This window comes from Mauremys mutica, chromosome 1, assembly GCF_020497125.1.
Source record: "Mauremys mutica isolate MM-2020 ecotype Southern chromosome 1, ASM2049712v1, whole genome shotgun sequence".
Classification (NCBI taxonomy): Eukaryota; Metazoa; Chordata; order Testudines; family Geoemydidae; genus Mauremys; species Mauremys mutica.
The window spans coordinates 143,090,199-143,105,731 of NC_059072.1; the positions used below are offsets into that span (position 1 = coordinate 143,090,199).

The 15,533-nt window shown below is 50.0% G+C and overlaps 1 protein-coding gene across 1 annotated transcript in view; it reads right to left on the bottom strand.

The window, feature by feature from the left end:
• The window catches only part of LOC123347552 (antigen WC1.1-like), an 838,191-nt gene that overhangs the window by 704,803 nt on the left and 117,855 nt on the right, over nucleotides 1-15,533 (bottom strand). Inside the window, exon 13 of the mRNA XM_044984910.1 lies at nucleotides 2,032-2,127. Coding sequence (XP_044840845.1) covers nucleotides 2,032-2,127 — 96 coding nt within the window. The remainder of the gene's footprint in view (nucleotides 1-2,031; nucleotides 2,128-15,533) is intronic.

Genomic DNA, 15,533 nt, shown 5'->3' on the forward strand with positions numbered 1-15,533 from the left:
CTCCCCCATTACCTTGTTCTGATCCAGGATCATTTTTCCCCGGTGTAATACTGCAGCTTCGCCACTGAGTCATCTGAATAGGATACTGGAGAGATGAGAACCAGAAATTCGTCAGTGAGAACAGCAGAACCGTGGGACTGGGAACACATTTGGGGCCTGGAGCAGGATTTCTGGTCTCAGTCTATTCCTTCTTCTGCAGGAGATGGTGACTCACAGCAACTCTGACCAGTGAGAGGCTGACACAGACTCCCCAAGAGAAATCTCCATGTCACTCTGGTAAATGTGACTGAGAGGATGCTACAATCTGACCTGAAATATACTGGGGTGAGTGAAGGGCACGTCTCTGGCTGCTGGTCCAGGGAAGTTCCACAATGGTCCTGGCCTCCTCCGCCACAGAGGGGACTCCTCCTTCTTCAGGGAAATACCCGTCTCCCCCATGAATCAGTCGATCAGCTCTCCGTGGTGTTTCCCGATTAGGCCAAGATAGGCCCAGAACAGAGTCTGAGATTCACTGTAACCATTTTGTCAGTGGTGTTGTGGGATACCCTGAGCATGTTCCCAGAGCCCCACCACAGCACAGCCCTTGGGCAGGATGTTCCCATCAGACATTGAAACAAAATGGCAGAATGGATAAAAGGGCTGTGACTCAAAGTCATGAGGCTCTCCTGCGCTGATCTCTCTGCTCCGGGGAAGGAGGGAGCCGACCCAGCTGACCAGTGCTTGTGGTGGGAGGGGGGCACAGAACATCCCCTGCTCCAATGCTCCAGAGAATTTTCAAATGATAGTTTAGCCTGACCCAGAGAGTCACTTTCCTGACCCCTCACTCATTACACTCCAAGGCTGCAGGATGGGCAGAGTGACATTAACTGTCCCTAGAACAGGGACACTCAGTGTATGGTGGGAAGGAAGCCCATCTCCCTCAGTCTACATGAGTAACTGCTGGTCTCACCACAGACCCAGCTCCCACAGCTAGAGCTTGGCAAAAACAAACAAACCCCAAACCCAAACAAAAACAAACAAACAAAAAACAGATGGTTTGGTTCTTGGCTATTGGGGAGGGGGAAAGCAAAAAAATCAACAACAAAACCCAACAACATTGTTTTGAGTTGAGCCAAAATTGACTTTTTTTTCTTTTTTTTTGGCAAATTGAAAAGTAAAATGTTCAATGAAACCATTTGGTGTTTTTTTGGACATTAGTCAATTTTTGTTTGTTTGGTTTTATAGATAAAATTAAAGGAAATTTCTAATGGAAAAATACTATCAAATTGAAAAAACAAAATGTTTTCTTTAGAAAATGTTGAAATGAAATGAATTGTTCTGTGTGTATTTGGAACAATTGGGTGAAATTGACAGGAATTTGTGAAATGTTTTGGTGTTCCTGAATCTGCATTTTTCATCAAACATTTCGTAATGAAGACTTTTGCCCAGCGCCAATGAGAAGCTCACAGGGCTGAAGCTGCAGTGATTTCACTCTGGGCCAGGGCCTCAGAGGGAAAGGGCATTAGATAGCTGCTCCCTGTTAAGAGTGACAGGTTTCAGAGTGGTAGCTATGTTAGTCTGTATCAGCAAAAAGAACAGGCGTACTTGTGGCACCTGAGAGAGTAACACATTTATTTGGGCATCTGATGAAGTGGGTTTTAGCTCACAAAAGCTTATGCCCAAATAAATTTGTTAGTCTCTAAGGGTAGGTCTACACTTACATGCCAGTTCAACGCGGAGAGTTTGACTTTTCGGAGTTCGAACTATCGCGTCTAATATAGACGCGATAGTTCGAACTCCGGAAGCGCTCCGTTCGACTCCGGTACTCCACCACTGCAAACGGCGGTGGCGGAGTCGACCTTGGAGCCGCGGAGTTCGGTTCCGCGGCATCTGGATGGGTGAGTACTTCGAACTAGGCTACTTCGAATTCAGCTACGCTATTCACGTAGCTGAATTTGCGTACCCTAGTTCGACCCCCGTTCTTAGTGTAGACCAGGCCTAAGGAGCTACAAGTACTCCTCGTTCTTTTTGTTAAGAGTGAGACACACAGACCTGAGCGACTGAACATCTCCTGCTTCTCTCTCATCAGGTTATAATCAATCTCCTCGTACACAGCCTCAGAGAAGGGATCCAAGGGTCTTCTGGAGCCTGAAAACAAAGGTCAGGGTTTGCACAGGGTCATTGAAACCAGAGATGGGAAACACTATGGGATTATCCAGCCCCTCCTCCTGGGCCCAGTGTGAGCCTGAAGCTACAGCACATTCCCAGTGCTGGAATTGAAATGAGCCAGGTGACAGGGTTTCTTTCCACAACAGCTCTTTGTTGATGGTTCCCAGGGCTAGTTCGCTGTCAGGAAGCTTCCTCACATTCATCTTAAATGTTCCCTTTTTAATCTCATCCCATTATTCCTGGCTATTGACCTTTGGAGCATCTTAAATAATTCTTCCCCCACACTGGTGTTTATCTGCAAAATGATTATAACACTTTTTTCCCATCAAGTTTAAGGCCAGATGGGACCATTAGAACATCTAGTCTGATCTCCTGTATAACACGGGCCACTGCATTTCACCCAGATACCCCTAGGTTTGAGCCCAAAGATGCATTTAGACTAAAGCATTTCAGTCCTCAGAAGAATAAGCTCTTGTGTGCCACAGGCAGAAAACAGGAGTGACTAAGGTACCACCAATGTCCCAGGCCCCAGCAATGGCAGGGAACTGATGAGATGAGAGATGCCTAGATAATACTGGCAGGTGATTCATGGTCCATGGTTCAGAGGAAAATGAAAATCCCCCAAGGTCCCTTTTTGCCAATCTGCCCTGGGGGAAAATTCCTTCCTGACCCCAAATCTGACAATTGGTGTGACCCTGAGCATGTGGAAAAGACAAACCAGCCAGATATCTTAGAAACAGGTTTCTCTATAGCACCTCAGAGGACTGGTCCAGCGTCACATCTCCATCTGTAGTCAATGCCTGATGCTTCAGAGGAGGGCAAGAAACAAAACACAAATATGGGGGCTTCCCAGAATTCCTTCCTGACCCCTGTGGGTGACCGGCTGAAGCCCTGAAGCATGAGATCCGACTATGGGCATTGTCTTACTGGAAAGTTGTGAATGTTACATATATGTTGATGGCAATCCCATTCTCCATCTTCTTGCCAAGGAGCTGGTAGCTAATGTTTGTATTGTGTGCTATAAATGTAAAATCCCCTACATCTGTTAGGTTTGAGTATAATACAGTATAATGCGCCTTTCCCGCATTTCTCCCTCCTAAGATCATCTTTTCTACTGGATCACTCTCTTCAAACTATTTACCAGAGCTCGATTTTTATATACTTTTTTCCTGACAATATTTCCAATTTCTCTAGGTGCCTTTCTCCTTGTGATATTCAGAACCCCTCCCTGGGATAGATTTAGGGTGACCAGATGTCCTGATTTTATAGGGACAGTCCCGATTTTGTTTTTTTTTTCTTATTTAGGCTCCTATTACAGCCCCACCCCCGTCCCGATTTTTCACATTTGCTGTCTGGTCACCCTAGATAGATTGTGCAACCCCAGGCAGGGGCGACTCTAGGCACCAGCGAAGCAAGCAGCTGCTTGGGGCAGCCCATTTGCAGGGGCGGGAGCTGGCAGGGATCCAGCCTGGTAGCTGAGAAACAACAGGGGGCCCTGGGAGGTGTAGTTCCTTGGTTAGCTCCCTGCCTATAAAACCAGCTCTGGAGCAGGGAAAGAACTACATTTCCCAGCATTCCCTTGGTCACTATCAACAGGAAGGGAGGAGGAGGGAGTGTGGTAGCTAAAACTTCATGCTGCAGCTTGCTGTGAATGGAGAGCTCACTGCTAGAGCGGGGTGGCCCTGTGAATGGGGAACAAGTGTGCCCAAGGAGTAGTAGGCTTTGGCCCAGATATCCCCTTCAGAAGACATCCCCAGAGTGGATTAGGGATACTGGTGTGACCTCATCTTGCAGCCCCCAAAGAAGGAATTCGGTGGACTAAATGGACAGTGCACCTCTCTATCTGAATCATAGAATCATAGAATATCAGGGTTGGAAGGGACCTCAGGAGGTCCTCTAGTCCAACCCCCTGCTCAAAGCAGGACCAATTCCCAACTAAATCATCCCAGCCAGGGCTTTGTCAAGCCTGACCTTAAAAACCTCTAAGGAAGGAGATTCCACCACCTCCCTACGTAACCCATTCCAGTGCTTCATCACCCTCCTAGTGAAAAAGTTTTTCCTAATATCCAACCTAAACCTCCCACACTGCAACTTGAGACCATTACTCTTCTTCTGTCATCTGTTACCACTCTGAACAGTCTAGATCCATCCTCTTTGGAACCCCCATTCGGTTAATTGAAAGCAGCTATCAAATTCCCCCTCATTCTTCTCTTCTGCAGACTAAACAATCCCAGTTCCCTCAGCCTCTTCTCATAAGTCATGTGCTCCAGCCCCCTAATCATTTTTGTTGCCCCCAGATGAGGCCTCACCAATGTCGAATAGAGGGGAATGATCACGTCCCTCGATCTGCTGGCAATGCCCCTACTTATACAGCCCAAAATGCCATTAACCTTCTTGGCAACAAGGGCACACTGTTGACTCATATCCAGCTTCTCATCCATTGTAACTCCTAGGTCCTTTTCTGCAGAACTGCTTCCTAGCCATTCGGTCCCTAGTCTGTAACAGTGAATGGGATTCTTCTGTCCTATGTGCAGGACTCTGCACTTCTCCTTCTTGAACCTCATCAGGGTTTTTTTGGCCCAGTCCTCTAATTTGTCTACGTCCCTCTGTGTCCTATCCCTACCCTCCAGCGTATCTACCACTCCTCCCAGTTTAGTGTCACCTGGAAACTTGCTGAGAGTGCAGTCCACGCCATCCTCCAGATCATTAATGAAGATATTGAACAAAACTGGCCCCAGGACCAATCCTTGGGACACTCTGCTTGAAGGAGCCATTGATAACTACCCGTTGAGACTGACGATCTAGCCAGCTCTCTATCCACCTTATAGTCCATTCATCCAGCCCATATTTCTTTAATTTGCTGGCAAGAATACTGTTGGAGACAGTATCAAAAGCTTTGCTAAAGTCAAGGAATAACACATCCACTGATTTCCCCTCATCCACAGACCCAGTTATCTCCTCATGGAAGCCAATTAGGTTAGTCAGGCATGACTTGCCCTTGCTGAATCCATGCTGACTGTTCCTGATCACTTTCCTCTCCTCTAAGTGCTTCAGAATTGATTCCCTGAGGACCTTCTTCATGATTTTTCCAGGGACTGAGGTGAGACTGACTGGCCTGTAGTTCCCCGGATCCTCCTTCTTCCCTTTTTTAAAGATGGACACTACATTAGCTTTTTTCCAGTCATCCAGGACCTCCCCCATTCACCATGAGTTTTCAAAGATAATGGTCAATGGCTCTGCAATCACATCCACCAACTCTTTTAGCACCCTTGGATGCGACGCATCCCTCCCCATGGACTTGGGCTCGTCCAGTTTTTCTAAATAGTCCCGAAACACTTCTTTCTCCACAGAGGGCTGGTCACCTCCTCCCCATACTGTGCTGCCCAGTGCAGCAGTATGGAAGCTGATCTTGTTTGTGAAGACAGAGGCAAAAAAAGCATTGTGTACATTAGCTTTTTCCACATCCTCTGTCACTAGGTTGCCTCCCTCATTCAGTAAGGGGCCCACACTTTCCATGACTTTCTTCTTGTTGCTAACATACCTGAAGAAACCCTTCTTGTTACTCTTAACATCTCTTGCTAGCTGCAACTCCAAGTCTGCTTTTCTGAAGTCCAGGGTCTGTATTCTGCTGCTCTCCTTTCTTCCCTGTGTCAGGATCCTGAACTCCACCATCTCATGGTCACTGCCTCCCAGGTTCCCATCCACTTTTGATTCCCCTACTAACTCTTCTCTGTTTGTGAGCAGCAGGTCAAGAAGAGCTCTGCCCCTGGTTGGTTCCTCCAGACAGGGCCGGCTCCAGGGGTTTGGCCGCCCCAAGCAGCCAAAAAAAAAAAAAAGCCGCGATAGCAATCAGGAGGTCCTTTGCTTCGAGCGGGAGTGAGGGGCCCTCCGCCGAATCCCTGAAAGTGCCACCCCACTCCCGAGTTGCCGCCCCAAGCACCTGCTTGATAAGCTGGTGCCTGGAGCTGGCCCTGCCTCCAGCACTTGGACCAGGAAATTAGCCCCTACACTTTCCTAAAACTTCCTGGATTGTCTGTGCACTGCTGTATTGCTCTCCCAGCAGATATCAGGGTGATTAAAATCTCCCATGAGAACCAGGGCCTACGATCTAGTAACTTCTGCTAGTTGCTGGAATAAAGCCTTGTCCACCTCATCCCCTTGGTCTGGTGGTCTATAGCAAGCCTAGCAAGGGAGATAGAAGCCTATTTTCAACAGCCTTTTTTTTTTTTAGTTTTATTTGTTTAAAAGGAAGACAGTGATATTGTATTGGAAAATTCCCCATAGAAACAGAGAGTGGAACAAAAGAATAACAAAGGCACCTCGACTTTTCCTCATTTATGGAGGACAGTCTTATAATATGCATCCAGATATCTTCCAATCACAAGCTGAAAATTCATCCACTTTACTGCAGCTCTGTAACCATATGGGAACCAATCCTGTCTGTGTTCTGTGCACATACAAAATTCCTGCTGAGTGACCCGCCCTGGGAGCAAGTTACCAGTGACCCAGGGCTGGGGTGGAAGGAGGGTGCAGGTGGGGACAGGGGGCGGAAAGCCCAAGGCAGGGGTGGCAGGGGGTGCAGGTGGAGGGGGCTGAGGCAGCAGGGGGTGTGTAGGTATGGGGGCACTGCTGGGGTGGCAGGGAGGAGCCCAGAGCTGGGGCAGCACGGGGTCTGTGGTGGAGAGCCTAGGGCTGGGGTGGCAGGGGGTGCGGGTGGGGGGACAGAGCCCAGGGCTGGGGCTGAAGGGGGGATGTGGGTCAGGGAGAGAAAGCCCAGGGCTGGGGCTGAAGGGGGGATGTGGGTCAGGGTGGGAGAACCCAGGGCTGGGATGGCAGGGTGGTGCTGGTCAGGGGAGGCACAGAGCTGGGGCGGCAGGGGGGTGCAGGTGGGGGGGGGTGGAGACCAGGGCTCGGGCAGCAGGGGCTGGGGGGGTATCCCAGGTCTGGGGTGGGGGGCAGCTAATTTTTTTTTTGCTTGAGGAGGCAAAAAACCTAGAGCCGGCCCTGACCTTAGGCAGTATCTTTGGGAATCACTGTATTAAATCTATGAATTGTTCATGTTCTACTGCATGTGGGAGGGTTACCACAGCTCCTCCAGGAATAAAAACTGTGTGTGTGGCGGGGGGGAGGGGGGTTGATTAAGGTGAACCAATGAGATTGTAACAACTCCAGAAAGGTAACAGCTTTTAGGGTGGTTTACACAGAGTGGTTCAAACTGGGTTACCAGAGACCATGAGACAAAGAAAGATTTCTGATATGAAAGGCTGAGTTTAAACAGACTCAGGGCCTTCATTTTGATTCAGCAAATGGGCAGGGCCTTCTGTCCACGGGGATCCCAACACTGAATATTTGCAGGGACGTTGGTCTACCAGGCTGCCCATGAGGAAGACGGGTGAATTCTAGTGTGTTCAGCAAGTGTGGAGGAAATTTTATGTTATTAAAGAGTTCCTTGTGATACTTTCATCCTACTAACAAGGTGCAGTCTGCTGAGAGAGAGCTGGGTGGTGATTTGTAACTGCTGGCAATACACTGCTCATAGCCCTTGGGGAGAACGCACAGCATGGGGGCTGGCCTGTGGGCATACTGGTTTGTTGGGGGTATCACAGTGGAAGGCAGGGGGCTGTGCAGCATTAAACACCCCAGGCCACAAGGAGGTGGGACAGGAGGTTCCCACTCAGAGACAGGTGATGTCTGGAAGCCTGAGTAGGCACTTCTGGAGTTGATCACGGGAGGGTGGGGGGATACAGATGTAGCTTTTCTGAAACTGTAAAGGTCCTTAGCTAATATCATCTCCAGATTTCATGGCTGGGCTGTTCCACTAACAAAATATTAAATGAGAGAGGAGTTAGGCACCCTCGGCCACCCCACTCAGCCCGGTATCTCCCCTCCCCCTGACACCCTGCAGCCCCCCTGCTATTGCAGAGGCATTTCACACAGTGACACCAAACAGGACCCACCTCTGTGCTGTGCCTTGGCTCTTCGCACCTGCGCCCCCAGGATGATTAAGACCAGGCAGAGCAGGGCCCCCAGGATAATGCAGATGACCACGGGCAGCTGTATGGAAATGAACATGCACAAGGGAGAGATTATCCTGTGAGAGTCAGGGGGCAGGGAGGGACAGGGAGCTCCCCAGTCACTCATTGCACGGCCCAGGACAGCAGGGTAATGGACTGGGACAATCTATGTGCCATGGTGGCAGCTCACAGGCTGCTGTTTAAATCATGGGCCCCTGCTCTGCCAGCTGGAGCCAGCAGACAGGCATCCTCTGGATCAGCAGCGCCTGCAGCTCCCACCCAGGTGTCATTCGCCCTCAGATTTCACAGGCTATGGAAAGGAGCTCCTTCCTTCAGGCTGCAGCTTGCAGCTCATCCACTGTCACCCAGCACCAGGGAAATTTAACCCTTGATGGGAAGAGGGGGATGCTTTAAGTGGGGTATTTGGAGAATCTGTCCTCTCTGTCAGACCTGCAAAGGGAAAGGAAGGAGAGTTGGAGCCTGGAGTGAGGGGGAGGTGACATGTTTGTTCCCGGGGGGAACCTCGCCTCCGAGAGTCCCTGGTTGTCTCCAGCTGTCACCTCCACAAGCTCCATCAGAGCAGCACAGGGATGCAGGGGCTATGTGGGCTGATGCCTGAGCCAATCTGACCCCACAAAGGTCCCACCTCAGAGCATCCATGATGCTCCTGAACACAGGAGATGGGAGGGCCTGGTCTGGGACCAAAGGGATGGGAAGGGTGGGCTGATCCAGCCTCCTCCCTGAAAATTACAGCATGTAGCAGAAACATCTCCTGTCACTCACCTGAGCAATTCACAGCAGCATCTTCCTTATGACCACAGTTGCTCTCACCCCAGGGCTTGGCAGGACAGTCCCAGAGAGATGACTCTGTCCCTCGGCAGTTCAATTTCTCCACCCAGATGGGACCAGTCCCCTCGCCGAATGCAGCCTTGTCCGGGGCAGATACAGCAGATCCACAGCCCAGTAGTTTACACACAACGTTAGCACCCGCCATGTCCCAGGAGTCATCACAAACTGTTCCCCAGGAGCCACGGTACCAAACCTCCACTCTCCCCGAGCATCCGTCCTCTCCTCCCACGACACGTAACTTCTCCTGGTCTGGAAATGCAGAAACCTCACATGTTATTGGGACAGCTGGGAAAGTCCTTAGGGACTAAGGGTGAGACACAGAGAAGCAGAGATACCTGTGCAGCTTGGAGAGTTCGGGCACTCGGTAAAAGGGGTCTGAGTTGGTTTTGCTTTTTTTCCTATGGAGAGAAAAAGCCGAGGTGAATGCACTGGGCTGTGTGTGTGACGTGGGAGTAGAATTTATCTGTATTTTAAACCCATAATTTCAGCACTGTATGAACTGAAATGTGAACTCTCGGTCATTTAATACCTAACTAATTTGCTCCAGGCCAACATACACCCAGACTTGTGGGGGATTCCAGTCTCGACCCAAATTGCATAGCCTGGGCCCATCTCTGTTCATCCCAAAAGGATTAATGACCACAAAGCTGCCTAAAGAGGGGCTCTAGGGAGAGGCTTTTCTTCGCTCTCACACTACTATAGCACATTGTATAATTAATTGATTAACTTCCATGTTTGTTGTAAATCAGACAAATGTTTATACTTATAAAACATCATGAAAATACGTTTGTATCTTGTGTTGAGAATTTACATCGGCCTACACTGAGATGTGAACAACAACAAATTGTATCCTAACCCTTCAATTAATTGAACACATCGCGTATATGTGTGTTTTCACGAGCATATGCAGGTAGTTTCAGAATTACCAGCGCAAGAAATATGGGTCTCTTCTGCTCGGTTATCACATGACTTTGGATTCCAGGGCTCTGACGGGCACCGCCAGAGGGAGCTGTGCTGATCACTGCATGCAACATGGTCCAGCCATGTGGGACCAGAACCTGCTCCATATTCAAAGTCTCTTTCAATCTGTCCTCCATCCCCACAGTTCAGCTGTTTGCAGACAATTGTTGGGGTGTCTCCAGACATCTGATTGGAGCAAACACTGCCCCACGTCCCATTGTAGAAAACCTCCAGCTGCCCAGCACAGTCACTGTCACTCACCAGCCTCAGATCTGTGAATTCTAGAAGGAAATGCATGAAAAGGGAATTTAAATCGTCTGATTCTGAAAGAACTGGGGTGTGAAGAGTGAAATCCCAGCGATTGCAAACAATCCTGTGCATCATTCTGCAGGATCAGCTGCTAGAGAACCACTCCAAGAACGAGAGACTCTTTTACACACCATAGGCCCCCAAGAAATACAGTGGGCATCTCTGGAAGGTCATCTTTTACCAGCAGCTACATACAGATTGTAACAGATAAAGGCCGGGAAGGATTGTGACATTGGCATTAGCTGAGAACTGACAATCTCATAGCTGGAGATCAGGCCAGGTCACCTGTGTGTTAGTTTTGCTCAAAACAGGTATTAGTCTTGTAAGAATGTATTTAGAGTTTAGACTCTATGAAATGGTTGTTAGTTGCTGCAGGCATTAATCTCACTTGTAATGGCTGTGGTCCATGCTACAAGAAAATATGTAAGTTTTGCCTTATAAGTTTGAAAATGTTTGCTCTGAACTTGTGAGCTCAAGCACGGGAATCATCTCCCCATCCATCCCGAAGGATTATCAAAATCAGATGGGCTATCAAGGATCATCACAATATACAGGATTGGTTAATGGCCTTATCACACCCATGGAGCAGCACCTGCAGAAGGCCTCATCCCATCGCTTTGAAGGCTGGAAGAGGGAAATAAAAATAGTAGATATGATGATTGTTCATCTTTTTCGCTGTTTGAACTGTGACAGGGCTAGAGACACCAAACTGAAGCCAGAGACCCCAAGGGGTTACCCCTGAGTCAGCGCTGAAGGACATTTGGAATTGACAGATCACTACAATACTGTCCCTCCTAGGGTGTAAATGGTAACTCATTTGTGTGTAGATGATTACTTGCTTTAACCTGTAAAATAACCCTTTTTTTCCCCCCTTAGTCAATAAACCTGCATATAGTTTATTACAGGATTGGCTACAGGCATTGTCTTTGGTGTAAGATCCAGGGTACCATCTGATCTGGGGTAAGTGACTGGTCTCTTGGGACTGGAAGCAACCAGAACGTGGTGTGATTTTTTGTGTGAATGACCAATTATCACTAAGTCCAGTTTGTCTGGGAAGATAGATACATGTCTACCCCGCTGTAACAGGACCCGATATAGTGTATAGCATGGTAGCAGAGGGGCTCCGGTGGTGCTTTCAAGGGTCCGGGTCTCCAGCTGCTGCAGGGAGCCCAGGGCCCTTTAAATCACCGCTAGAGCCCTGCAACAGCTACCCTGAGGCTGCGGCAGCAGGGCTCGCCAGCGATTTAAAAGGCACGGGCTCCCTGCAGTGGCCGGAGCCTGGAGCTCTTTAAATCATCGCTGGAGCCCTGCCGCTGCTACCCCGATATAACGGGGTTTCAGCTATAACGCGGTAGGGATTTTTGGCTCCGCACAACCACATTATAGCACGGTAGAGGTGTATATTGATCCAGGACTACGTTCCCTCTAAGCTGTGTGGCCACATGGCTGCAGAGCAGAATATCAAGGGCCACGTAGGCACGTAGCCACAGGGGCCTGGATTGGAGAGGTGCCTCTTCCCCAGCCCCGAACCTGCTGCAGCCGGGGACAGGCGCCTCTCCCCTGTCCCCAGCCCTGGATCTGCCACGTCCGGGGAGAGGTTCCTCTCCCCTGATTCCAGATTTGCTGCAGCAGGGAAAGTGGTGCCTCTCCCCTGGCCACAGGCTGCTGCAGCAGGAAGGGGTGGTTCCAGGCCCCAGCATGTCAAGCGCATGCTTGGGGCAGCAAGCCACTGGGGGCACTCTGCCAGTCACCGCGAGGGCGGCAGGCAGGCTGCCTTCGGCAGCTTGCCTGCGGAGGGTCCGCTGGTCCTGCGGCTTCGGCGGACCTCCCGCAGGCACGCTGAAGCCTCGGGACCAGCGGACTGTCTGCAGGCAAGCCGAAGGCAGCCTGCCTGCTGTGCTTGGGGCGGCAAAATGCTTAGAGCAGCAGGAGAAGGCTTGGGGGAGGCTCCTGGCAGCAGGAGAAGGCTTGGGGGAGTCCTCTCTTTCTGCCGCAGCTCCAGGGCAGCCTGCACCCCAAACCATTCATCCATGGCCCCTCCTCATAGCCCACAGCCCCAGCCAGAGCCCTCACCCACCACGTACTCCAACTCTCTGCCCAGCCCCGATCCCCCTCCTGCACCCTGAACACTTAATCTCCGGGCCCACCCCAGAGCCCTCACCCCTAACCAGAGCCTTCAGCCCCCACACTGTAACCCTCTGCCCCAGCCCTGAGCCCCCTCACGAGATCGAACTCATTCCCAGAGCAGTTCACATCATCCAGGCAGATCTGCCCGGATCCTTGCCCATAATGAGCAGAGACAGTTGCATTGATGGCGTGTCCACATCCCAGTTTTTTGCAAACAACATTGGAGTCTGACAGATCCCAGGAATCATCACAGACTGTCCCCCAGCTGCCATTGTATTAAATCTCCACTCTCCCGGCGCAGCGACCTGCCCCATTCACCAGTCTGATCCTCCTGCTTCCTGCAGGGATAGATCCCAGCTGTTAATATGTATTTTCCTACTGAACAGAGAGTGTTTGTGAGATTTGGAAATAAATCACCTGAGCAAACGACACCGACGTCCTCAGCAATTTCTGCCCGGACTGCCTCAGACGTGAAGATGTCACAGAGAGTCAGACGAGTCTCATTTCCTGCACACTGGACCCTTCTCAGCCCCACGGGGCCTGTTCCTTGCTCAGACTTAGGGGGGTTATAAGCTTTCTCAGCGACTCCACACTGGAGCTGCCTGCACACCACGCTGGCATCATTCATGTCCCACTGGTCATCCAGCACTCTGCCCCACTCACCATGGAGGGAAATCTCAACTCTCCCATCACACTGGCTCTCTCCATTCAACAGTCTGAGTGATTCAGAGCGACCTGGGCTCAGGAGAGATGGGAAACATATTGAATAACACTCCCTGTTATACGCTAAAAATAATACAGTGTGCGCATGAAATTATGGACTGTTTCTAAAGAAGAAGGTGTGAGCCAGTGATCAGAGTGTGTCACAGTGTTAAAGGGAACGACCTCTGTCAGAAGACACTTATTCTTTTTACTCTATATGTGGAAGGTGCTATAAGGATTGTAACACTCTGAGCTCGACAGAAGGGCTTGCTAGCAGCCTCTGTAAATGAGTGAGCGAGTGAATTCCTGCAGGTTACTGACTGGGAAAATAGTCTCGGTGTGTGGTGGTGGAATGGCTGCTGAGGTTTGTAGTCCCTTTATCCAGGCTTAAATGCCTGGAAGCCAGTGAATGGTGTCTGCAGAAGCACTAAGCAGGTGAGTTGTGAATCATTTAGGCAAGTTTGCTTGGAGGGAGTTTGACCAATGGAAGAGCAGGGCTCATGGTGGTCAGGAACAGGTATCAGAGGGATAAATATCAGGAAGGGAGAGGAATTATTTAAGCTTAGTACCAATGTGGGCACAAGAACAAATGGATATAAACTGGACACTAGGAAATTTAGACTTGAAATTAGACGAAGGTTTCTAACCATCAGAGGAGTGAAGTTCTGGAACAGCCTTCCAAGGGGAGTAGTTGGGGCAAAAGACATATCTGGCTTTAAGACTAAGCTTGATAAGTTTATGGAGGGGATGGTATGATGGGATAGCCTAATTTTGGCAATTAATTTAGCAATTGATCATTGTTTATCAGCAGATAAGTATGCCCAGTGGTCTGTGATGGGATGTTACATGGGGTGGGAGCTGAGTTACTACAGAGAATTCTTTCCTGGGTGTCTGGCTGGTGAGTCTTGCCCACATGCTCAGGGTTTAGCTGATCACCATATTTGGGGTTGGGAAGGAATTTTCCTCCAGGGCAGATTGGCAGAGGCCCTGGAGGTTTTTCGCCTTCCTCTTCAGCATGGGGCACGGGTCACTTGCTGGAGGATTCTCTGCACCTTGAGGTCTTTAAACCACAATTTGAGGACTTCAATAACTCAGACATAGGTTAGGGGTTTGTTACAGGAGTGGGCGGGTGAGATTCTGTGGCCTGCATTGTGCAGGAGGTCAGACTAGATGATCATAATGGTCCCTTCTGACCATAAAGTCTATGAGTCTATGAGTCTAGGTTATTGTTGGTAAATTCTCTTAGTTCTCTCTGATCTTTGCTCAGGAGGTGGCAACTTTCTTGGTTCACCTGGGTCCAGTGCAGGAGCTCCCAGTGTGTGATAGTTCCCGGCACTGGTGGTTCTCATTGGAGATGTCCCCTGAAGTGTGGTGTCATCTCTGAGCCCAAAGTGAGATTCCAGCTGATCAATTCACACCACACTAAACAGGTTTTGTGGGGGGCAGGGATGGAGATATTCTCTACTGATGAATATTGTGACTTCCTTGGGATGTGAATCTCAGTCTTTGAGTGTGTCTCAGAATCAGTGAGTCCTACAGCAAGGTGGTAAGTTAGGAATTACTCAGGGCTGGTCTACACTGGGGGGGGGGATCGATCTAAGATACGCAACTTCAGCTACGTGAATAACGTAGCTGAAGTCGAAGTATCTTAGATCAAGTTACCTACCATCCTCACGGCGTGGGATCGACGTCTGCGGCTCCCCCTGTTGACTCCGCTACTGCTGTTCGCATTGGTGGAGTTCCGGAGTCGACAGGAGCACATTCGGGGATCAATATATCGCGTCTAGATGCGATGCGATAGATCGATCCCTGAGAAATCGATTGCTACCCGCCGATATGGCCGGTAGTGAAGATGTACCCTCACTGAGTTCAGACACAGGTGCAGGCAGGAGATACTGACAATGGTAAAAGACAACAGCAGAGTAAGTGCAGGGGACACCCATCATCTGTGTCAAGTACAGTATATGCAAGTATGGCAACCTGACGGGTGCAGTGTGTGTGCACTGGACTCAAACAGCTCAAGGATCTTGGTAGACAAACAACATTTCAAGGCTAAGAGTGAAATCCTGGCCCCACTGACGGCAGTGGTAAAACCTCCATTGACTTCAACAGAGCCAGCAGTTCGCCCTAAGACTGGAGCAGGAGAATGCCTGCATGCAGCTAGTGTAGTGCAGGGGGTGTAGCCACAGGTGGGCCATGACCCACCCAGTTAGCATCCAGACCCACTCAAATCAGGGCCGAAGCCCCCCGAACCCAAAGACTGGGACTCCCATCCCTGGCTCGGTGTCCACCAGCCTGGCCATGTCTTTCTCCTGCCGGCGCCATGTGCTGCTTCCCTGGTCTCTGACCCCAGTACTAGCTCCGTGGGAGGTGTGCATTGTGGGGGCAGGGGTGGTTGAAATCAAGGGCTAGTGCTGGGGCCAG